Raw genomic sequence first — 24,764 nt, 5'->3', positions numbered from 1 at the left:
TTCCATTAGTAACCAATGCAGCTTGTGGAGCACTTGACAAATGTGCTGATGCCCCAGAGCCCCTGTAAAGACCAGTGCAGCAGAATTCTGAACCAGCTAGTGTTTCTCAAGGGCAACCCAGCATAGAGCGAGTTACAGTAGTCTAATCTGGAGGTAATACAATGCCAATTTGGTCACTTATGTGACTTTGTGCCTCCATAGATAATGAAGTATCCAGTTTCACACCCAAACTCTCGATGGTTGGCAAAGGTGTTAACTGAACCCTGTCAAAAGCTGTAAGGTGGCTCACACACACATCCCACAAATCTCCCCTGCCTAGCCACAGGACCTATGTCTTCACTGGATTTAACTTCAGCAGGCTGTTTCCACCATTTCACCATGGCCTCCAGACAACCAGCTAAAATATCTGGGGTGGAGTCCAGTCAGTCACCCATCAACAGATACAGCAGGGTGTCATTGCCCGGCGCGCCTCCTATGATCCCGGGCCCCTACGGGGGTGCCCCGCCATTCCTGCCTCGAGCCCGGATGACCATGAGATTTGATGGGACCCAGGAATTGTTCCCTGCCTTTCTGGTCCAAATGAATACCCACATGCTGCAATACGGGTGGTATCATCAGGACAGTCTCTGGATGGTACCCTTAAATTCTGGTGCTGCTAGCTTTAACAATGTGCCCCCTGCAGGCCAAAAAGCAAAAAACCAAAAAATACCAAAAAAACAGACGGACCCGAATTTTTCGGGTTGATCCAAATATGTTATTTGTCTTATTCAGGCATACAGATAACTTTATGCCCGAATAAATCCGAATTTTACCGAATTTCTAGGGTACTGACCAAGCCAAACCAGGACCCAAGAAAAGGGCTGTAATATTTTCCTGAGTACTGATTGAAAAGTTGAGTTACTAACCTCATTCCTGCCCAAGTTTGACACACAAGACAAATACCAAAAGTCTCTGAGAGGCGTCCATTTTGTGGGGAGCAGTGTCTTCCTCTTATGCCAGTTTTTGGCCCCAATGCCTTTGTGGTACTCCTTAAGGAGATGAAGGGGTCTGACTGCTTACAAAGCAAAGCTAATTAGTTCCTTTTTGAGTTTCTCAGTTCCGCTCAGCTTTTTGGGATAACTTCTTAGTAAGCAATTCACTTATAGTCAAGGCATCTGATAAGGATAAGCTGGCTGAATAGACTTTGAATTCTTTTACTAAATACTTGCCTTTCTCAGAGAATTTGAGATAAGAATATGATGAATGTCAAAGACAGTCAAGAGGTTTCCCTTTTTTGCTGTCTGAGACAGATATATCAATTTAAACACGCTTTGGGCTGTCGTTGGTGTGCACGTGTGAAAGAAGAGAAAAGCAGTCTTTTAAATATATTTGCAATAGGTTGTTTAATCAGCTGATGGTCATCAGAAAAATACATTTGCAATCTATCATGTTTCAAAGTTACTGCATTTGTTGGGTCACCAACACTCTACTGGAAGTAAATTTTTAGCTCTTCATCCACTTTTTCTACCATTAAGTCCTGTCCTTTAGCAGTGACTTTACTCATTTAAACTTCTTCCCCGCGTGTCTCCTTTTTTCTATTACTCTGGCTAAATACATTATAGTTATTTCCTACATCACCACTTCTACCCACTTTTAACTAGTTACAAAAGAATTATATGTAGATTGTCGAATGGGCAGAGATCCCCCCAGAAGGGTAAAATAAAATCTCTTACCATATGAATCCAAGTCTCTTTTCAAGAAAATTCTAGGAAGGGGAATACTGATCGCACACCTTCAATGAGAAATTGACATAAAAGTCCTAAGTGCCTTATGCTTTATATATTTTATATAAGTATAGTTTTGTAAGGCCGTTTCCGCATGGCAGCGGAAACGGCTGGGTTGGCGCTTCTCGCACCGACCCGAAGACGCTGGGACCGTCCGCACGGACGGTCCCGGGAAGAGGCGGGCAGCCGGCGCCATGGAGCGCCGGCGCCCGCACGACCCGGCTTGTCCCTGGGCCTCCGGCGTGTCGCCGAGGCCTGGGGACACGCCCCCCTGGCCCTGCGCGCCTGCTCGAGCGGCGCAGGGCAGGGGGTCGTGTTTCCAGGCCTCAGCGACGCGCCGGAGGCCCAGGGACAAGGTGAGTGCCGGGTCGGGGAGGCGCCGTGAAGCTGCTGCCGTTCGCTCGGCAGCGGCTTCACGGCGGCGTATTCCGAAAAGAACGCTTCTTAGCGTTCTCGGAATACGCCGGCTGCGGGCCAGCCGGGCGGCGCGGGGGCGGCGCGGCGGCGCTGCAGCTGCGCCGCCCGTGCGAATGGCAGCCTGGAGACGGCGTTTTTACCGTCTCCAGGCCGTCATTTTCCGCCCGTGCGGAAACGGCCTAAATTAAAGGTATAAATATTTTAACATTTAAATTGTACTGTTTAAGATATATGTTTAAAAAGTTATAAAGATTAATAAAATGTAAGGTTTAGAATCTGCTGTTTAGAATAAGAATTTATATTTAGAAATGTTCTTTGTACAAGAAAGTTCGTATTTCTTACCACTAACAGCATTGAATGTAAATCTGTCTTGAATCCATACAATGGTGTTGTAAAGAAACTACCTGACCCTGAGTCTGTCTCTGAAGCTATCTGGGGGAATGTCTTGTCAGCCTGCCAAGATCTTACTAGGTGTCATCTTGTTTTGATACTGAGGAACATCTGACCTGTGCAGTTACTCAAGTGACTTGCAACTGAGACATTGCTCCCCCCTTTTCTGAGAAGAATGTTCATTGCTATGACTACGCATTAGATCATCTTCTTGGAGAGACTTTCAGCAGAAACAATTACCGGTAGTCTCCTATGCTAGAAAGTTTGAACTGAAGTAGCCTTAGGGCATCAAAAAGCTAATTTGAATTTGTGGGACCACTCCACCTTTTTGAAGTCATGGGATACATGTAGAAGTATGAAAGCTGCCTAATCTGTGTTTTCATGCAGGTTGGCTCAAGATGAAGTCATCGGTAATGTGTTAATGAATAATGATAGACAGCTACATCTGTATAAAAGCTGAGCTCAGTACTCACCAGCCTTGGTGCAGGATGCCTATTTGTTTCTATGCACATTTATTTATTTATTTATTTATTTATTTATTTATTTATTTATTTATTTATTTATTTATAATTTTTTATTTATTTATAATTATTTATAATTAGTCTTGTATACCGCCCTTCCCCCGAAGGGCTCTGGGCGGTGAACAACATGATAAAAAACAATAATTACAATACCCCCATTAAAACAGATTAATAACAATGCATTGCAGTGGCGTCCAACATAAACACATTTAAATAAGTATATACACTCTACACTTGTCTGGAGTCTACTTGGATTTTTGTGACTCTAGGGACACGATCCTGATTCACACATTGCTCTATCAATATTAGTTTCTGGGATGCATGTCCAATCAACTTCAAGGACAGGAAACTAATCTGAAATGTTGATATAAACCTTCGGGGTGGGCAGTATAAGAAATCCAATTAATTAATTAATGGTTCTGTACAAGATTAAAGACCGGCAAAGCACATTTCTTCAAAGATTCAAATAAGCCATTACTAAAAGAATGGCTACTGGCAGTTGTTACGTTTATGCTGCAAGCCATTTGTTTACAAATGAGTAGCACCTTTACAAAGGTGATCAAATAAAAAAGTGATCATTATAGCCGAAAGCCATGCTGCGCTATTACAGATTTAGGTTTACAGATAACAGTCTACTGAACATTTTTGCCATCCCAGAGGTGTGGGTTGAAGAGAGAGACAACCTGTAAGGCCCACTGGGATTCAAGGGGACTGTGCTCACCAGTAATATAATTTACCCCCAGGGCTAACCTGGCTCCCACCACTTGAGACAAGAAAAGTAATTATTTTGAAGTTAAATTTAATTTAACATACTAACCAGATTCCTCAAGCTGTAGCTCAAAGCTAGTCTAGACATGCAGAACTTTTGCTTCAAAATGTAGAGATGACTTCCTACTAGCACAGGAGGCATTATAAGGACAAAAGTATTTTTCCCCTTGCAGAATAATGCACTTTCAAACTGCTTTCAGTGCTCTTTGAAGCTGTGCGGAATAGCAAAATCCACTTGCAAACAGTTGTGAAAGTGGTTTGAAAATGCATCATTTTGCGTGTGTGGAAGGGGCCTACCTTATTAAATAGAGTCTGACACCACCACCACCCCAAAGGGCCTCCTGTCTTGGCTAATAAAAAATAATTTCCAAGAGAGAAAAATATACACAGTCAAACCACTGCACTAAAAAAGAAACCGGGCAGCCAATCACCCAAAAATACAAAAACAACTGTATATGTTAGCAAGGTCTATATTATAATATCCTTATGAATGCATGCAAATATTCATACAATTATACATTCAAAACAGCACCATCATACATCATTAATCAATAAAGTTGTCTACTTATTCACTCTACAAGGTTAGAGTGCATTCATAAGGATATTATAGAATAGACCTTGCTATACAGTTGTTTTTGTATTTTTGGGTGATTGGCTGCCCGGTTCCTTTTTCAGTGCAGTAATAAAAAAATAATCTCCAGCACTATTACAGTTTTCGGCCCTAAGAGCTGAGAGATCCAACGTCTTAGCAGGCGATATAATCAGAAATTATTGGCTGGTGTTGGAGGCAATGCGGTTGTCCAGCGCAAATGCCCGAGATAGAGACCCGCATTGGAACTCTGGGGCAAAACTTTTCGCAATGCCTTTCGGTTGTTGTAGTAGTTTTTCCTGGTCAGCCCGTTGTGTACGCATCGACTGTAGTAGGCTCTGCGACACGACAAAAGGCTAGGGTTTCCATGAATTTAACCTATTTCCGGTTCTAGTGCCGTGCACACGCTCCTCCATGTGCGGGGCATAAGGGGAAGCACACAAAGTTAAACCAGCAGGGGCTAAGGGTTCTCCTTTTTAGTTGTTCTTATGAGAATTTTTATTTATTTTACACATCTAAATAGCACATAAATAGAAAGATAAAGAACAGATCCCGATTTAGTCCCCACCCTATAATAATACTAAATTAAAAAACACACACACACACAAAAACACACACATATATGGTGACTTCCAGCTACCTCACTTAGGTTCCAAGCATAAATCTAACTCGGTGCTTATAATTAATATCTACATTTTTTCCATTTTTAGTCCTTCTTACAAAGTTGTCTCAATCCAATACTCTGTTTTCATTTAACTCTCGAATCCTGCCCTTGTTTCTCTATATATGTTTTCAATAAGTAATCCGCAAAGGATTTCCAGTCTTTCAGCAAATTGTCCGTATTCTTGTCTCTTATAACCGTTCTCCTTCTTTAAGGCACTTTCAAATAATTACTTTTTCGACGAAAAAGAGTTAAGAAGCTAACTAAAGATAGCATTTCCTTCCTTCTCTTCCTTTTCTACCAGACTCTCTTTCCTACCAGCTGCGATTAGGAACCGGAATAATTTGTTTTTTAAACTATCCTCGTTGATCAAGAGACCGCAAGCGTGGCGTTTCGTTCCTCCAGATTGGTTGGGAGAATGGCGTTAGCCACGCGCAGAAGCCCTGGGCCTCGGCTGTTTTTACCCAATTCGAAGCGGCCATGTCGAGGAACTCTGAAGCCAATGAGCTCTGGGCATCGACAACGTCCCCCGCTGATTGGAAGCGCCGGCGGAGCGGTGGCTTTGCAGGAGTTGCCGCGTGATTGGCTGCCGCGGAGTTGGTGGGCGTGGCCGAGGGCGCCGGACAGAGAGCTCTTCTGGGGTCGCCTGTCAGGGCAGGCGTCGCGGGCGAGATGGAGCGGCGCAGGCGGGTTGGGCCGCTGTTCTTGCTGGCAGCCGTGGCGTTGTTGCTCGTGAGCGTGGGCCTGGCCGGTCAGTAAGAATGTCTTGGCTTGCAGTGGGCCTTGCACGGAGGGGAGCCCCGTTGAGGAAGTGGAGGCTTGGAAGGGGGGTGGTGATGGAGGGTGGGCTTGCATGGAGCAGGAATTTCATGGCTTGTGTGTTTGCATGGAGTGGGAACGAAGGATAGGGGCGTCCAGTTGTTCCTCCTCCAAGGAGCTTGTTGCAGCACACCTAGTTTTATCCTCTTTCTCTACTTACAACAGCCCTCTGAAGTAGTTTACTCCTTGAGGGAGACTGGTTGGTCCGCCGTTTGAGGCAGCGTAGCCCTACCCCTAGCTTTAGACATTACACCGTAGCTCTACCCCTAGCTTTAGGTATTACATTGTTGTGGGCTGGTCGCATCAAAAAGGCCCCAGTGAGCCGTGATTGGCCTGTAAGTTGACCCTTTCCAGGTAACATTTTTATCATATCCCTACTTCCAGGGTCTTCTGTGTTGAGCCACATGTAGAAGGCCTTGGGTTCAGTTGCCAGCAATGCCACTGAAAAAGATTTGATGGCAGGTGATGGGAAAAACCTGTGCTGGAGATCCTGGAAGAGTACATTAATGCTGATGTTGATAAACCAGCAGCCTGATCCAGTATAATGTAGATTCACATAGTCATAGTGGGAAAGTGTAGACAGGAAGGTTTTGTTTTGTTGGTTAATTTTTAGTTGAACACGGCACATCTGTACTCTGTTTTGCTCTTATCTCCCATTTGCATTTATAATGCCACAGAGTGCTGGATGAGATTAGAATTTATTTATTATATTTGAATGCTGCCTTTCCCCTTATGGGTTCAGGATTCTGTTCTGCATCCTTCTCTGGATCCTACTCTGGTCATTAGCAGCTGCTGTTCTCTCTCTGTACCTTCTCTCCAAAAGCACAAGAAACATATCTTTTGCCTCACGATGTGTGTATAAGCTGAGCTGGTTCCCCCTGGAGTTTGGCACCCTGGTGGTTTCTCAGTCTCTATTTGCACTGGCCTTTGGTAGGCTGAGCAGAACCATAAATGTTAAAATGATTGCCTGTGTGAAATGGGGTGGATAACTTTGAAGGTTGTATTAGGCATTAGTTGGGCATTGAGCACCCAGCAGTTTACTGGTTTATTTGAATCGGTAGCCCGTCCTTGATTGAAAGACTGAGCAACAAAAAACACAAAACAAAATTTCACTTACATTTATTACACAATCACCCTTTCTCATGACCACGCTGTCTCTGTTTGGAAGGTATTGCCACAAATTAGCGGGAAAGATCCAGATTGCAAATCTGTGCCTAACTCAGATAGTTAAACCCCTTGTTTTGGTGAGGAAAAACATGCTGGTAATTTTCTTTATTTGTGTTGGCAGATGGATCTCATGCAAACTGAAGCAAAAAAAGCTTTTGTTTCAACACTTAGGAGAAGAGGTAGGCCAAAGGGTCTGCTTCTGAAAATGGCCAGTTCAACAATTCTGTTACTGAATTTTAAACATTAGGAAAGAGTCAAAGACAATTTATTTCAGGTTATGTCCAGTACATACCAGTAGCATTTTCTGTCTTTGGATACTTGGTTATTTGACATGGGGTAACTGGAAGAGTCTTAAGTAAAATGCAGTTTAGAAAGCACTTTTTGGTGTAGAGGTATCAAGTTCTTACCTAAAACAAAGGGAACATTCTGTTGTGTTGGGTCACCACCCACTAGTTACATCACCTGTTCTCGTTATTCTTTGCGCTGATGATTAGACATTTGCCCATTCCGTAAAAGCATGCGAAAATTTTAAGAGGGAAGTCAGTCCTTAAGTTTTGCCCCCTTTATTTTAACACGACACTACAGTGTTGGAGACATCACCTGCTGCAGTTTGCAATCTGAGAGAAGTTTCCACAGTATCTGGTACTGGAAGAAAAATTTGATAAATCATTGATCTAAACTTAGGATCTAAGATGGACAAGGAAATTGTTCGTATTGACACAAATGCATGGGCAGTGACTGTACTAAGGGTCCAGATCACAGCTACAAGATTTCTAGAAGCAGAACTTTAACAGTAGTCATCCCAAAATGAGGCAAATATGTATCTGAACCCTGCTTTACAGATAGGGAGCATTTTAAGCCATTGCTGAGTAGTAGTTCCTGTTTCTGGTTCAGAAATTCCACCTAAGCTGATAAACCTGTCCAGCCTTTTGCCAAGGGCAACCATCGTTCAACACAAGGGGCTGAGGATCAGTGAAGTGTGTGGGCCATCTAGGAGCAGTGAGCTTGCTGTTTAGAGCAATTACTGTTTTGCATTGCTGTTCATTTCAGTTTGATTTGTTTGTTCAGTGTTCCACAGATTAATCTCTGTAGATAGTAATTTGTGCCGGCTGGTGTCCACCTTGTCCAGTCTACACCTTGGCAGCATATTTGTGTACTGCTGACCTTGAACGCCTATTTTAAATGGAAGCAAGCTACAGTTCAGCTTTCTTACGGAGCCCAAATTATGTTTTCTTCATAATCATGAACATTTAAAAGGTCTGTACGAATACTTTGATACAACAGGGTTATAAGCTAGATGAAGAAATGTAAATAGTAATAGAATAGCCTACACTCACACCTTCACCCCATGTTTCTGAAGGGGAACTAAAAGAGAACTGGTTGTGTTCACAGCAGAGGTGAGATCTGAACTGGGGCTTTCTGGTTAGTAACTCAGGGCCCAAAGTGTCACTTAGAAAACAAGTAGTTTTATTTCTGCTGCTGGCAACCCAGCAGATAATAACAGGGCACTAGGCAAAAAAAATCCATTAAATCTAGGAGAAGATAAACAATCTGACTTCCTTAAAATAATATTCAGATTGCTAATGTGGTTATCTTTGGACCAGAACGTTTTGAAAATATATGTTTATTGAGATATAGTGATCTTGATACAGTTTTTGTTTCTCAGAAATGGGGAGGGTTTTGGGGAGGCAGGTGCTCCTTTTATTTTCTTCTATGTTTTAGTATCTTGTAAGGTGCACTCATATAAAGGAGGAACCCATGAAAACCTCTAATTTCTTCCGTTTAATTCATTGACATTTTGGCAAACAGAACTTCAGCCACATTCAGTGCAAAGAGACCACAGGTCATATTGAAGGTGAGAATGGCAACTGAGCAGGTTACTGACCAACTTGCACAGATTTACCTAGGAATGCAGTGGCTACTATACATAGTGGCTCATGTAACTCAAGGACCCTTAATCATTTTGAGGCTGCAGACACATGTGGAATTTTGTGCAGGAGTGAGCACCAATGACTATCATAGGAGACAGATCCAAAGCAAACATGGTTGTCTGTGGAGGGAAAGCCAAATGGAATATCTCCCTTCTCACACATCCTGAGATGAAGGGGGAATAGAACCACATATGGGTTAAAGAAAGCCCAGTTGCTTATCAGTTGTCCGGACCTTCCAGTGGAACTTGCTTTCATATGAACTAGAAAAGCCAATAAAAAGCTCTGCCTTACCATTGGCCCCACCACTTCCTGAGAAGCTCATTGGGCACCAAGGAAAGTACTTGTGGGTGCCACGTGTTGGGAAACCCTTATCTATCTCATCCAGATGATAGACTGTTTAAAGGTTGATTTAATAATGCTCCTGACCAGCCTGTCATTAAATTTGTGTAAGAACATATCTCCTGCGAACCTACCAGCTGTGTTGTAGGTGGAGGAGGGACTGTGGTTTATGCTTTTCATGGAAAATGTGGCCAAAGTAATGCCAGGGCAGGTGGTACACTGGACAGTTTGGTTTATATGCTATCCATTTCAGTCCTCTCTTTGATAGTGGAGTTCCAACACCGTGAGTACAAGACGTCTGTTGGTACCTATCTCATTGACCGATAAGATTACTTTATAATTTGAGCATGCTAACCATCTGCATTTTTTCCCAGAAGTATTTTTGAGAAAATAAATGAGGGGGTTCAGCAAAAATTCATTGTCAGTATATTCCAGGGTTTGCCACCTTGCTTCTTTTTCCTTACAGACCATCAGACTGTTGAACAGCATCATGGGCGAATGTTAAGTTGTTTTGTTCTGGTTTTTTAATGCCCGAGTTCTCTAATATATCAGTCTAATATAAGTTAAGGATTCAGTTATCTTATAGAGAAGGTTGTCAACAGGCTTGGAGAAAAATGTAATGTCCCTTTAATGCAGGCTCAGTGTATGGAAATGGTCAGTTGAAGTTTTTCGTGGCATGAAAGTAAATGGTCTCCAGTGAAGGCTGTACTACAGACAGGACATTTTTCTCAAGGCAAGTTAGCAACCCTACGTATAGCAGCTAATTTTAGCAGGATGTTTGGTGTCCAGGATGCCTGTTTGGAACTGCTTGTTGATATACCCTTGTAGGGGGGAAAATACATTTTCACATAAAGAGAGACATAGTTTTATGGCATCATCCTTGCGTTTTTCCATAAGTTGAACGCAACTTATGCACTTTATATAAAGACCAGTTTTGGAAGGTAGAAATGAGAATGGTTGACATCTAGATTTGGTTCTAACTATTTTAGAATGATTTTAGTAACCACCATAATCCTAGAATGGCATTTCTGTTACTATAATCTGAATTCTGTGTTAGCTTATCTGGGTATCTTTCAGTAACTGTTCTTTAATATCTAAAATAATAATTTTGGCCAATAAACTTTTGAAGTATTTGTCTTTTTCAAATTAGATTAGTTTTTAAGGCAGAGATCCTATAGATACTCTTCTAAAATGATATTTTGAGTTTGTTTAGTTGTATAATAAAACATTATTGTATAAATTAATCATGTTTGATATCTGAATCTTTGTGACTGTGGCCCTAATTGAATGCATGGATTAATTATTAAGGTATTTGCTTTATATTAACTATAACATTCTAGGCAAGTACAAATTGCAGGCTTCTGTGGTGCTGTCACAAAGACCAACACTGCATTCCTCCACAGAGTTGCTTCTTTCCAAGTCCATTAATTCAGTAGACTCAGGATATAACTCTGCATAGCATTTGCACTGAAAGTCTGATTTTGCATTTGTCGTTAAGGTAGAGGTTTCTTTGAAAAACGAGAGTGCTGAAAATGAGTGGCCAAAATCTAATATTTGCAGCCCTCTTGTAACTGAAATGCCTATTTATTATCTCTGAGTCAGATGATTAGAATAATAAAGCTGCAGATTATCCCTTCTTCAGGGACTCCCATACCATTCAGCTTTCCAAACTTAAAGGGGAAGCTTTGTGAACACTAAAAGTAACTAAGCAAACAAACCCTGTCCTTCCCCCCCCCCCCCACTTTGCTTTGGAAAGAGCCTCTATTTGCTGACAACCCTGACTACAATCCTAATATAGAGAGCCTGTTCCTTTAGAGACATGTTAACATGATGCAATGAGAATGAAACGCACCTCCGGCTTCACTTGATAGGGATGCAAATGTGTTTTTCAGTTTCTGGTTCAGTTTAAAACACAGTGTTCCTGCATGCCTCTTAGTGCCTATCCAGACTCAAGGCTACCTTGCTGACTGGCATTTTTTAATTTAATGTTTCTGTGACTTGTTTCGTGTCTCCTTTTTTTTTTTAAGGCAACTTCTGGAGTAATAAGTATAGAATCCCAGTTGGTATTTCTCCATCACAATTGTACAGGAGATATCTTCTGAAAGAAAGAAGAGCTTGTTTGCAAGCCCCCAAGTGGGGTACACCCCTTTCTCAGGCCTTTAAAAATTGGGTGACAGCTTCCATAGAATTATAGCTGTTCAGGGGTTGCACCATTGACCACTTTGCGGGGGGTAATAGTTAGAAGGAGCATTTCTGGACATTTTAAAGAGAGGTAGAGATCTGGGAAAAATTTGAACAATGCAAGTCTTCCTTGCTTAAGTACTTTAACAACATAAAATTATTTGTTTATAACTTGTTAAATAAAATTGTAATTTGGCACATGTATAAAATTTAGACGTAACAAGTGCTTTCTAAATTCCATAAAAGTGACCAAATTGTACTGTTTAATATGTCAAGTATGGATTCTCTGCAATGCAGCCCTCTGTGATGTACAAAAAAGCTGAAAACAGTAGTAAAGAACAGATTGATACATTTTGATATATCAAGTTAATATAACATTAAAAATACTAACAACTATCAATCTGTATTATCATATGCATTATCGCATATTAATTGTGGATAGTTAACATTTAAACAATGAGAATATCTTTTAAAAAACTATGTACACAGTGAAAATTCATTAATTACACAGTGTACATAAGAATGATTATTATCTGACGCTGGAGATTCTTACATAACAATCTTCACAGTATGCATTCTGGTTAAAACGTGTAACTTAAAAAAAATTCACCGCAGTGTTTTTTTCCCCACAACTCCCCGCAAAATCTAATTTTTCAACTGGAAAAATTGGGAGAAATTCCTGAAGGTAGTGGCAGTTTATTTTCAGACATTCTGGTCTCTAGTAATTGCAAATGACACTGCAGTTGAAATATTTGTCCTGTGTATGTCTTCTTCAAAGACTGAAAATAACGTGGTTAGAGCTTATACAAGTTTGTTGCCTTTCCCTCATGGCTGCCCTGTAAAATTCATTTTAGCCTTTAATAAGAAGTTCATTTGTTGTACAAAGCTGATGTTCCAGTTCTGTATCTCTGGGATTTGTTAACAATCACAAGTCAGACTTTTTCCTGACTGCCCTCGTGGAAAGAGGCTTCACAGCTGAAGACTTCATTTTTCCTTCTCTCCATCCTCCCTTACCTTTGTCTCCTCTCCAGAGAATTTGCTTTCTCTCTCTCTCTCTCTCTCTCTCTCTCTCTCTCTCTCTCTCTCTCTTGCATACAATAATCTAGAACTGGCAGAGTACTTTCTTAATACTCATGCTATCCTGATTTTGACTACTTTAGCTATAACCAGTAATGTGATGGTGGAAAGTGCCATCAAGTCACAACCAACTTTTGGCAGCCTGGTAGGGTTTTCAAGGCAAGAGTCAAACAGGTAGTTTGCCATTGCCTGCATCTAAGTAGCAGTCCCGGACTGCCTGGCTGGTCTCAAGTACTAACCAGGGCTAACCCTGCATAGCCTCCATGAGCTAGGGAGATCAGATTACCCTGGGCCATCCAGGTCAGGGAAACCGGTAATATAGTTGAATTTTTTAAAGCTTGAGGGAGATAGGAAGGCAAAGAACGGCTTTTTGCTGTTCATGCTTCCTACTTAGATGTGGAGTAACACATGCGGACATTTTGGATCCTTATTAATATATTTGTTGCATGAGAAAGTCACACTTAACACATAGCTTCTGGAGATGATTTTTTAGTCAAGAAGGGCAAACAAGTAAGAGCACGAGTAGTGCATGTTTGAACTCCCAGACTTTTAAGAAACAGAGAACTGGTATCTACAAAATATTTATACTGTGGAATAGGATAAGGATTCTTGACGAGAGCAGAGTTCATTTGTTTTGTTTTGGAATGGAATGGTCAGACAGAGCTGGGATCAAAATATTCCGTTGGCCACCAGGTTCCAGTTCTATTGTATTGTAGCACCCGACTGATACATGTATCCTTTTGGTGCAGAACCTTAAGGAGTTTTAAAATCTTGTGTTTATTTTGCAGATGAAGAAGGAACTCAAGATGAATCCTTGGAATCAAAGGTGAGTACTGAATCCCTGTTTGGACATGCACCCTTCTTGTAGTTAAACAAATGCTAATAGATGGGGTTTAGAGGAAGGACTGATTTATGTGTTGAGAATAAATGCCTTCACATGCCACATTCACTTGGCATGTGAGAGAAATACATTTTTAAAGCTCGAACTTGAAAAATTACCAAGTATTTGTTTGGGAGCAGGAGTAAATTAATATGATGTGATACATTTAGGGAGGAGAGAACAGTTTTGAATTTAAAACTAAAGCAACAGGCGTGGTTTCTACTGTTAAGGGTATGTTGGAAAGCTAAGAAAGGAACAATCAGATTTTCAAAGGAAAAATAACACACAATTTGTAAAAATCTCTAATCTGAATTTAGACCTTTGAAGCATCTATCCTCAAATATTTATCTCTCCTAAATATGAAAACTCTAGTTTCTTCCTTTACATTTTATACCTAAAATCTTATGCATGTTAGGGGGTGGGTGGTCACCTTAAGTGTTGTTGGAAGATGGGGCTGTAAATATAAATAATAAGCTTAATCTTCCTCTTTGTCTTCTTACTCTGTAGGCAACCTTGCCATCAGAAGAACAGGTAGAAGACCATCGAGCTGGAACTCATGTGGTAGCAGGTCAAATCTTCATTGACTCTGAGGAACCAGAAGGTCACACTGAAGATGGAGAGAGTCTTAGGAGCCCAGAAGAGCAAGAAAAAACTTTAGAGGAATTGAGCTCTCTAGAATTGTCAGGATCCTTAGAAGAGATTGAAGTGCAAAAACCAGGTAATCTTTTGTATATTGTCTTCGATCTGTATTTTCAGAATTCTGAAATATTATGGAAGCAAACTTCTGGGATAAAATTGGTAGGAACAGGGGAAATCACTCTTGTTGTCTGTGGCAACAACAGACAATGCTTTAGCTCTATTAACCAAGTCCTAATGATTGTTTCATTTAATTCCGTGCTTGTATTGCTCACAATGGAATAATGCTGTTTAACTTTCATCAGCATTATGTGTCTTATTTGTAACCAGTCAGTTAATAATAAGGTTCTGGCTTTTATCTGGACTTGTTAGGAAAACAGTGGCATGTGAGCCTGTAAAAGCTTTCAAGGTCCTCAGTCACAAGGAACAGAAGGGCAAAAGGAGTGTTAAAAGGGGGGGGGGGCAGTACTACTCTACTGAATTGCTTTGCAGTAAAGCCCGCAAATGTCCATAGAGATTAACAGTGCAGGTGGGGGGCTGTAGAACCAGCATGACCCCCATCACCTGGTGGCAGTTGCATCTACGCCAGCTCCAGGAGCACTTGCATCTGCTCCAAGGAGCCAGACAACTATGCATTGCCCTGGCTTGAATGCTGCCCCTGAGTCAGTGTTCCTCCAGCAAAGGAGCTCAAGCTGGTTCTGATGTAGACTTAAACTACCAAACAGGCAGTCGCAACCACAGGGCACTTGCTGCTGCATTGGTAATTTTTCCTCCTTTTTTGCTCTCCGCACTTTGCAAACCTATCTGTGCCATGCCTGATTGCCCTCATCTATCGCTTCCCCCTTCTAAGATTGGGCTGCCCATTTTCAAACAGAAATACAGTTATATGGGTGAGATTGCACTGCGTTTTTTTGAAGGGAGCAGTCATCATTGTCGATTAGCACAAGCCCTATCCAGATGACATATTTTGTGTTAAGCCAGTGCATGTGGAAGAGGAACAGGCCCTGCTTGCAACACCTCTTTCTGTGCAACCAGAACATAGGCATAGCTCCTGTGCACATATAAACTGTATGCACATAGTCTCCATCATTGTGACCAGGAGTCCTGCTTTTAGAATATTTCTGATCACAGCCATTAGCCTTGCCCACTTCTTGTCACATAGAGGTACATAGATTTTATGCAAGGGCCAGTGCAGTTATTCCTTATCCTCCTCTACCTTGGCTTGTCCCTAGATCTGTTGTCCATTTAGGGCTATGGTACTGGGTAGTGCTCCACAGTATAGTACTGAGTTGATTTCTTCCAGAGTAAAAAAAAAAAAAAGTACAACTGGTCACCAGGGTTCATCTTCTGTGAGCAGCTGCCCTGAGGCTGACCTGATCTTGTCAGATCTTGGAAGCTAAGCAGAGTTAGCCGTGGTCAGTATTTTGGCTGAGAGACCACTAGTACCAGGGTTGACGAGCAGAGGCAGCCAATGGCAAACCCTTTCTGTTTGTCTCTTGTTTTGAAAACCTTTTGAGGTCTCCTTTAGTTAGCTGTAATTTGAGCAGGTGTCCTTAAGAACATAAAGTATGAGTAAGGATGTAGCATCTCAGTCCAACTGACTCAGCCTTCCAATATTGTGGTGACAGAATATTCTAGAGTTGTTGACTTTGGACACTTGGAGAAAACAGTAGCAACATGATGAAACCTGTACTTATCTAATTTTAATAGCTGGAGGATAGAAGATTTGTTTCATGTACTACAAACACAGCAGGTGCAGCCTAACTTTTTTTCACTTTTCCTAATGCCACGTCAACAGTAACTGTGGGTTTTGTGTAAAGTTCAGAATACACTTGCAGCTGAAAACAGAACAAGTCTGCTAAACCCCAGACTGCCCTGTTAGATTAAGCAATGCACGTTTAATATTTTTCACAGTGAACTCAGGTGGCTCAAAACAGTGAGGGGGCAGGACACTGTAACAGCACTTTTCCCTAAAGTCATATCACAGTCTAGATTCCAATCGTAGCAGCCAAGAATGTTAATCCTCAATACTTACTCCACCCTAGTCGAGTTTCTGTAGTTGTCTTACTGTTTGTCAGCTCATTTGCTGGGGAAACAAATATGCTTGTATTTTGTGTGCTTGAGATCAGAAATGCATAATGTGATTGGGTCACTGTGCAGTAGCAGTTAGATAAAGCTAACAGTGATGCAAACAAAATTGTCCAGCTGTATCATTGGCTGGAATTTTTTGCTAACTTGCAAATTTTCAACCTATTTATATGATGGAGAGACTATAATCTCTTGAGTTTCTAAGCTTGGGTGTCTGTACATTTCAGGGGATATTCTGGGTATGCTGGGGAAGGGAGAGGGGACAGAGAATCACATTCCACAGAAGCAAATCCTTCCACCCACAGAAACATTGGTCTGGATCCATCCCTTTGTGGGGTGGAGGAAATCTTTATAATGGAAGGAAGAGATTGAAAGAGTCTACAAACAATATGGCACAGAAACAGCAACAGCCAAGATCCTTCTTGATGCTGACTCTTGGGAGTTTGTTTATGTTTTTAGTTTTAAAAGCCATCGGCGGGACTGCCGATGGTGAGCTGTGCCACTTCCCCTTCCTTTTTCTGGAGAAGGAATATGTGGAATGTACTGCTGATGGGCGGGAAGATGGCAGGCTCTGGTGTGCCACAACCTATGACTACAAGAGTGACCAGAAGTGGGGCTTCTGTGAAAGTAAGTGGTCTCACTTAATGCTTTCTTCTAATGGGGCTGCTGAACCATGCAAAGAAAATTTTACTACAAATGTAGAATTTTCTGGTCCAAATATGCTTGTTGGCCTGCGGAAGCAGTCAAGAGAGGCTCCGTTCTTGGGTGGCACGAGATTAAAATTATGAGTAGGGTAGAAAGAATGGTATGGGAGCAAAAAAAAATATAATTCAGGAGCCTGAGATTGCCTGGTGAAATGAATTGGTACTGTATTTAGTACAGTTGAAAGAGTGCTGCATGGCATGTAATTAGCTTGAGACAAAGGTGGAAAAACTGTAGTAACGTTATGAAGCATGTGTTTATCAGATTAGAACACTTGGAAGGGAGAAGACTAACAAGGTTAGTTGAATGTATTGTCGAAGGCTTTCACAGCCGGAATCACTAGAATGTTGTGGATTTTCTGAGTTGTATTGCCGTGTTCCAGTAGTATTTTCTTTTCACATTTCACCTGCATCTGTGGCTGGCATCTTCAGAAGAAGATTAGTTGACTTTAAAGCAGGATTTGATAAATTCATGAGAACAGCTGTTGTCCATGATAGCTAGCTGGAACCAACACTAGTGTTTGTCTGAGTAGCAGATGCTGGGTGACAAATAGCAGGGAATGTGTTGGACTCAATGCCCTGTGTATGGGCTTCCCAGAGGCTCCTACACTCCATGTACTGTGTATGGCCTTCCCAGAGGCTGACCATGTTGGGACTCTAAATCTTTGGTCTGACCCAGGACAACTATGATATTCTTAGATTCTAGGGTTCTGAAAAAGCCCTACCTCCCTACAGTTGTCTGAAGATAAATAACTTTACAGCGGGGGGGAGGCAGTGTAGGAGTATATTAAATGTCCTCTCTCTGTGGTAAAAAAAAGAGTAACTCTCCCCAACTACTTTTCCATGGAGCAGGGAAAGTAACTAAACAAACCCCTGGCAGGGCAAAGGTTTAGAATTCTCTCATATCTGTCAGTAATTGTTTCTCAATGGCAGCCCCCCCCCCCCACTTCCAAAACAAATGTGAATTGCTGTATCCTGTTTGTCCTAGAAATTAGAGTCGCTTTAAATTGCTTGTGATTGCTTGAGCAAGCCATCTGAAATTAATTTCAAACTCACAGCAGGTATAAAGTTTCATTGTGCTAAGCAGAATGAAACTGGTCATTTTGCTTTTCAGCACTCAACTCCATACTGTGGTTGGCGATCGGTGTCATTTATTCCAGCGAAAAAAGGGATTTGGCTTGATATAGTGCAGGCAGATGTGTTGCAGCCGGGCACCAGTATGCCTTTCTTCCTCGAATTCTTACAAAGCAAGTCTTAGAACCCAGGAATCCACTATGAGCCGTAGTTTTTGTGATTGTCTGTAATGACCAAAATAGCCAGGGAGCTGTGTTTGAGCAGTGTTTTAGTGCCTGAAGTATTAATTTCTGTGTGTCCTCCATCCCATATAAGCTGAAGAACAGTCAAATAAAAGAAGACAAATGCAAGAGGCAGAGGATGTTTACCAAACTGGGTTGAAAATCCTTAATGTGAGCAGTAAAAAGGCCCAGAAGAAAGAGTAAGTTGACTTTTTTCTTCTAGCATTATTATGTAAAGTTCATACTCTCAAGTATCAGCATGTTACAATTAAAAGGTAAAGAAGCTACAGTGATAACTTGGACTTATTGTTTTATGACTTACTCATATTAGCAGAGGGTGGTGGACTTGCATATAACTGGTCTGAACCTTATATCAACTGTCATGTTTAACTTTCATGTAACTGGTCTGAACCTTATATCAACTGCCATTATGTTTCTTCTGTTCAGTCAGTACTCAAAGTGACATACAGATGTGTAATTTTCACCTAGCTTCATATTGGAAAACATACTTCTTTCTTCCCTGATTTTTGTTATTCCATTACTCCTACAGAAGTTGACACTAGATGCAAATTTAACATCCTGAAAATTCCTTCCATTCAATGGGAAAAAGTCAGAAAGTCTGACTTTTAATGTCTGAGCACTTCTTAATGAAATCTCAAAGCCAAAGGTTACCCCTTTTTTGGCAAACAATATTTGTATGTGAAATCTTGCACCACTACCACTTAAGGGATTGTGCCATCCTTTCTTATTACGTGTGCAGCCTTGTTTCATCAGTTGTGCTAATGCATGTAATGACAGCTTTAACAGCAGGTAAACTTATTTCCTTCTTCCAGGGAGCAGGTTTGTTTCCTCAAAAGAGTAACTGAATGTGTATGTGTTCTTTTTAAGAGCTTATCAATACCTCCTGAGAGCAGCTGACATGAATCATACCAAGGCAATGGAAAAAGTCTCTTACGCCATGTTGTTCGGGGACTACCTGAAGCAGAATGTCCAGGGGGCTAAAGAACTGTTTGAGAAACTAACAGAAGAAGGGTCTCCCAAAGGGCAAACGGTAAAGAGCTCTGATTGGCAAAAGCTGTGTTGAACTGAATTTTATTTGCTCTAACTGGCATTGTGTTCTTTGAATGAGAAAGGCTATCTACTGTTTATTGGAACTGCTGAAAAAAATGACCAGACTGCTTTTCCCATTCCTATATCTGGGTTACATGGACATCATGATTGGTTTTCTAGGGCATTTTCAGTCATGGCTTATATTGCTCTTCAGAATTATCTGAAGTAATTTGCCCTGAATGTAAGCAGTTGGGGGTGTCAGCAATACTCCAGCAGGCCAAGGGACTGCAAAGATTGTCATGCCCTTATATAAAGCAGTGGTGCGACCGCACTTGGAGTACTGTGTTCAGTTCTGGTCGCCACATCTCAAAAAGGATATCAAAGAGATAGAAAAAGTGCAGAGAAGGGCAACGAGGATGATTGAAGGATTGGAGCACCTTCCTTATGAGGAGAGGCTGTAGCGTTTGGGACTCTTTAGTTTGGAGAGGAGACGTCTGAGGGGGGATATGATTGAAGTCTATAAAATTATGCTTGGGGTAGAAAATGTTGACAGAGAGAAATTGTTCTCTCTTTCTCACAATACTAGAACCAGGGGGCATACATTGAAAATGCTGTGGGGAAGAATTAGGACTAATAAAAGGAAACATTTTTTTCACGCAACATGCAATTGGTGTTTGGAATATGCTGCCACAGGAGGTGGTGATGGCCACTAACCTGGATAGCTTTAAAAGGGGCTTGGACAGATTTATGGAGGAGAAGTCGATCTATGGCTACCAATCTTGATCCTCCTTGATCTGAGACTGCAAATGCCTTAGCAGACCAGGTGCTCAGGAGGAGCAGCAGCAGCAGAAGGCCACTGCTTTCATATCCTGCATGTGAGCTCACAAAGGCACCTGATGGGCCACTGCAAGTAGCAGAGTGCTGGACTAGATGGACTCTGGTCTGATCCAGCAGGGTCTTTCTTATGTTCTTTCTTCTTTAAGCACAGCAAGGAACATATTTCTGGGGGCCTCTCTCCCTTCTACCATACAGCCTATTTTTAGATTGTTTCTTACTATGGAACTTTACCAGTCTTAACTTTACATTATCATAACTTGCTGCTGCCGACTTCGAATGTAGTTATCTAGTTTGATGGCTGTGAGATAATAGGCCCAACCACTTAACTCTAATAAAGTGTTTTGATCATCCTGATATGCCCAGCCATGCAAATTAGACATAAACTTAAAATTGTGCACTGTAAAACGGGTGATGGATTCAGTTTAATAGCTCTTAAATTTACCATTACAGGCTCTTGGTTTCCTGTATGCTTCTGGCCTTGGTGTTGATTCCAACCAAGCAAAGGTATTGTGATTCAGTTGATTTTTTTTTTCCTTACACAAGCTTTTAGTTAATGTTACTGGCAAATTAATCTTGAATAGCATTTGCATTTTTCCCCAACAGGCTCTGGTTTATTACACTTTTGGAGCTCTTGGAGGAAATTTGATAGCTCACATGATCTTAGTAAGTGTTTTTTCTCTTTGTTTCCTAAATCATATTTGTTCATAGACGTATGTACTTATTGTTCTAGGAATGGAGAGGAATCCATATAACACATTCTTTGTTTTCAGGGTTACCGCTATTGGGCTGGTATAGGAGTCCTTCAGAGCTGTGAATCTGCTCTCACGCATTATCGGCTAGTTGCCAATCATGGTATGTATGTTTAAGTTTTTTCCCAGTTAACTGTTCAGCGCATGTCCAGGGATATACTTGTCAAGGCAGATATCAAAGCATAAGGAACTAGAATACTTGATTATGTACTTCCTTATTTCTTCTTGTCCTCAAAGGTGGTAAGGGCTGCATCCATGGTGTGTCATTCCCTCCCTCCCTCCCCATCCACTCCATTTTGTCCTCATAACACACCTCTGTGAAGCAGATGAAGCTGAGAGCATGACATAGCCAAGGTCACCCAGCAAGTTTCCATGGCTGAATGGAGTCTTGAACCCAAGACTCTCACTGCCTAATCAGGCACTGTGAGCACTAATACCTGTATTCTTAATGGGATCTACAGAAATCAGAAACCTTGTTTAGCCTTCCCTGGATATAGGATTACTGCTTCTTGATTTCCAGCATGCTTTAGTAAGTTATCAGATGGGGAATAGTCTCACGGGCAAAATGTTTTTAATCTGCAAAACATTGTGTTCAGCAGTTACTAAAGGCCGCTCCTTGTGGTTCAAACACAAATGTCTTTTCTATATACAGATAGTTATAATCATACTGTGTCGGGTTGGATCCTTGGGTGCCCTTTCAAGCAGAAGGCTTGTTTTTCCCCACAAGGGAGATTTGCAGTATTTGTGTCTGCCCCCTTGTGCTGCATTCTGTATAGAAATTTTATCAGGAGCAGCTTTTCATTGGCCCTGGGGGCCACCGTAGAGTGGAGAAGTGGAAACAGATTCCATGGGTCTTGGAAGTCAACCCAATGTATTTTGAAGAATTAAATATCACGAGATCACAATGTGCTCTCTTTCTGGAATGTTCAGCTAAATTCCTGCTATCTGTACACAATGTTCTCTCCTCCTATTTAATTTCTCATTTCTTTCTGTATGCCTTGAGGACCACTGCAAGGTGTCTGTTAGGCACATATTTAAATCATCGTGCACATGCACCCTACTGAGTACATTTGCTGCTGCAGAATGCATTAAAACAGGGGTGTCAAACTCAATTGTTACGAGGGCTGGATATGACATTAATGTGACTTGTTTGAGCTGGGACTGGCGAGCCCACAGCAGGGTGGGTTGGCTGCCTTGAGAGGGCTTATCAGGCCTACAAGTCAGCTGAGGCAAAAAAAAACAACCTCCCGATAAGTGGGGCCTCAGCTAGCCTACGAGCCTGATAAACCCCTCAAGGACCAAATCCAACCTCTGAGTCCCATGGTTGACACCCCTGCATTGAAACATCTTTGGGTTTGTTTGGGATTATTCCTGTGGACCTTAAACACCGTACATGTTTCCTCCATTCTAGTGGCAAGTGACATCTCTCTGACAGGAGGGACAGTGGTGCAGAGGATTCGCCTGCCAGATGAAGTAGAAAATCCAGGGATGGCAAGTGGGATGCTGGAAGAAGATTTGATACAATATTACCAGTTTTTAGCTGAAAAAGGAGACGTACAGGCACAAGTAAGATTGGTTTTCTACCTTAGTTGGGAATTCATCGTTCCTGGAATTACATGCCGAAATTGAAAGCTCTAGATTTCTGTAAATTGAAAGATCTAAATTGGAGCAGCAGTGGCGTAGTGGTTAAGAGCTGGTGCATTCTAATCTGGAGGAACCGGGTTTGATTCCCTGCTCTGCCATTTGAGCTGTGGAGGCTTATCTGAGGAATTCAGATTAGCCTGTGCACTCCCACACATTCCAGCTGGGTGACCTTGGGCTAGTCACAGTTCTTCTGAGCTCTCTCAGCCCCACCTACCTCACAGGGTGTTTGTTGTAAGGGGGGAAGGGAAAGGAGATTGTAAGCTTCTTTGAATCTCCTTACAGGAGAGAAAGGGGGAATATAAATCCAAACTCTTCTTCTTCTAGGACATATTTTAATATATTACCCGCCCTATCAAAGGGAAGAGACTTCTACCAAGTGTAACACATGATTCTTTTCATTGCTTTGAATTTGAATAATAGCACTGAAAATCTCCCACAATGCCTTGGAGATGTGTGCACACTTTGCAATTAAGGATAAATTTATTATCTTTTCGAATTTCAGAAATACAGTTCTGGGAATATCTGTACATTCAGATATCATTATTTCTGTTCCAGTAAATATTTATGTAATTCAGAGTCACGGAGAGAAATGTGATGCAGAAGGATTTTGTAAGCAGCCCTAGGTGTTAGCTGGCTGCCATTGGTTTAGAGTTAGAAACTCCTTTACTTAGTTCAAGGTGCATAGCAGCAGACATAAAGAGAAACAGATAAGAAACCTACAAGTTTATTTGGGTGAGAGGCTGGATTGACTGAGGCAGCATTTTTGCAGAGAAGGGAAGATGCTAAAGTCTAATTTAGTCAGAAATTTACCTCTCAACAGTATGACCCCATGCACTGTCTCTCTTCAGCAAAAATGAACATTCTTCCTACTGTGGAGAGTAGCATCCACCACATGGAGTAGTCCACCTGAGAGTGTTACATTACACCCACACAGGGCACAGCATTAGCTGAAAAGGATTATGCCCCAAAACCTTGGTATTCTCTGGATGTATTTTTTTAGTTAATGTAGGAACAAGTATGTGCTGCATTTCCAGAGGCCTGTTTGAATTTGTTCACAAAATATAAGCATGTGAATTATCAGTAACTGAGCAGGCCAAGGATATAAAAACAGAATAAAATACAGCCCAGCTACCAAAAATGGTACTCCTTATTATTTGCATATTCTGCAGTTTTACCAAATGACAACTGGCATGTTAAATTCTTCTTGCTGTGAAAAGCAGAATAGCGTTCCAAGCCTATGGATATCTTTTCAGCTCATTCAGATTCAGAACCTGCCCCTACGCACAAAAACACACACATACACAAAAGAAGAGCCAGTATTGTGACCTCACCGGTGGGGAAGTGGTCTCTTAAGCCACGCATGTAGAGCATTAGAAGACAGATCAGTCAAGGTTGCTGGGCAGTGCTTAGATGGGGTAAGAGATTTCACTCGTGGTGGTTAAGTGTGTGTTTGTAATCTGCTTGTGCTAAAAAGAAACCCTCTCCATCATTCAGTGACTTTGCTTCATCATCTTTCTACTGTCCTCACCAGTTGTGCAGAGAGGCAGGAAGCATGGTGCTCTGCTTCTGAAAACTAGACAGGTTTTTTCCTTGTATCGACAACAGATTTTGCTGTTTGCAGGCATCATTTTGTTTTACCTGCTGAAGCAGAACACTATGGGTTTTTCCCAGGTATTTCCTCAGTCTCTTGTTTAGTATTCATGTTGGATACAGTTCATGTTACATTTGTGTAATTTTTTTTATTCAACTTGTGTGGCAGGAAACTGTGTGACATTATCTTAATGTTGCAGGTTGGGCTTGGGCAGTTGCATCTCCATGGAGGAAGAGGAGTAGAACAAAATCATCAGGTACCGTGCCATTTAACTATTTTGGGAGGAGGAAGGTGCCAGTGCTTATAAAAAGCTAATAGACTGAAATACCATGGGAATAACAGCTGCCTCTTTTGGCTGGATAGAGATTTGGGGAGTGTTTACATACTGGAATTCTCTCTGGGGGGCATGTATAAAGGCATAACCTTGAAACTGGAAAAGATGAAATGCATGGAGCCAGATTCCATACAATGCACATCAAATGACTGTCTATGTATTCTTAACATAAGAGAATTTAGAACTTTCTGCTTCACAAGATTTACTTAAACATATGATTGTTTTCCTCACTAGATTGAATAAGCAGTGAAACTGACAGCTGTTAAACTATTCAAGATTCCTAGTTTGTACAAGGCCAGTAGAGAAATAAATGTGAAGTAAGATGGGTCTGGCATT

At 41.5% G+C, this 24,764-nt stretch overlaps 1 protein-coding gene across 1 annotated transcript in view; it reads left to right on the top strand.

Annotated features, from left to right (window-relative positions):
- Positions 1–5,698: 5,698 nt before the first annotated feature.
- SEL1L (SEL1L adaptor subunit of ERAD E3 ubiquitin ligase) overlaps positions 5,699–24,764 on the top strand; it is a 33,360-nt gene continuing 14,294 nt past the window's right edge. Inside the window, 11 exon segments of the mRNA XM_048485408.1 lie at positions 5,699–5,860; positions 13,412–13,449; positions 14,011–14,221; positions 16,687–16,854; positions 18,318–18,423; positions 19,112–19,274; positions 20,561–20,614; positions 20,714–20,773; positions 20,881–20,962; positions 22,271–22,425; positions 24,294–24,350. Of these exon segments, the coding sequence (XP_048341365.1) occupies positions 5,782–5,860; positions 13,412–13,449; positions 14,011–14,221; positions 16,687–16,854; positions 18,318–18,423; positions 19,112–19,274; positions 20,561–20,614; positions 20,714–20,773; positions 20,881–20,962; positions 22,271–22,425; positions 24,294–24,350 (1,173 nt within the window). The 5' untranslated portion in view covers positions 5,699–5,781.

Source organism: Sphaerodactylus townsendi, linkage group LG02 (genome assembly GCF_021028975.2).
Source record: "Sphaerodactylus townsendi isolate TG3544 linkage group LG02, MPM_Stown_v2.3, whole genome shotgun sequence".
NCBI lineage: Eukaryota > Metazoa > Chordata > Lepidosauria > Squamata > Sphaerodactylidae > Sphaerodactylus > Sphaerodactylus townsendi.
Note: the sequence above shows the minus strand (reverse complement) of the source record. Positions and strands in the feature narration are given on the sequence as shown.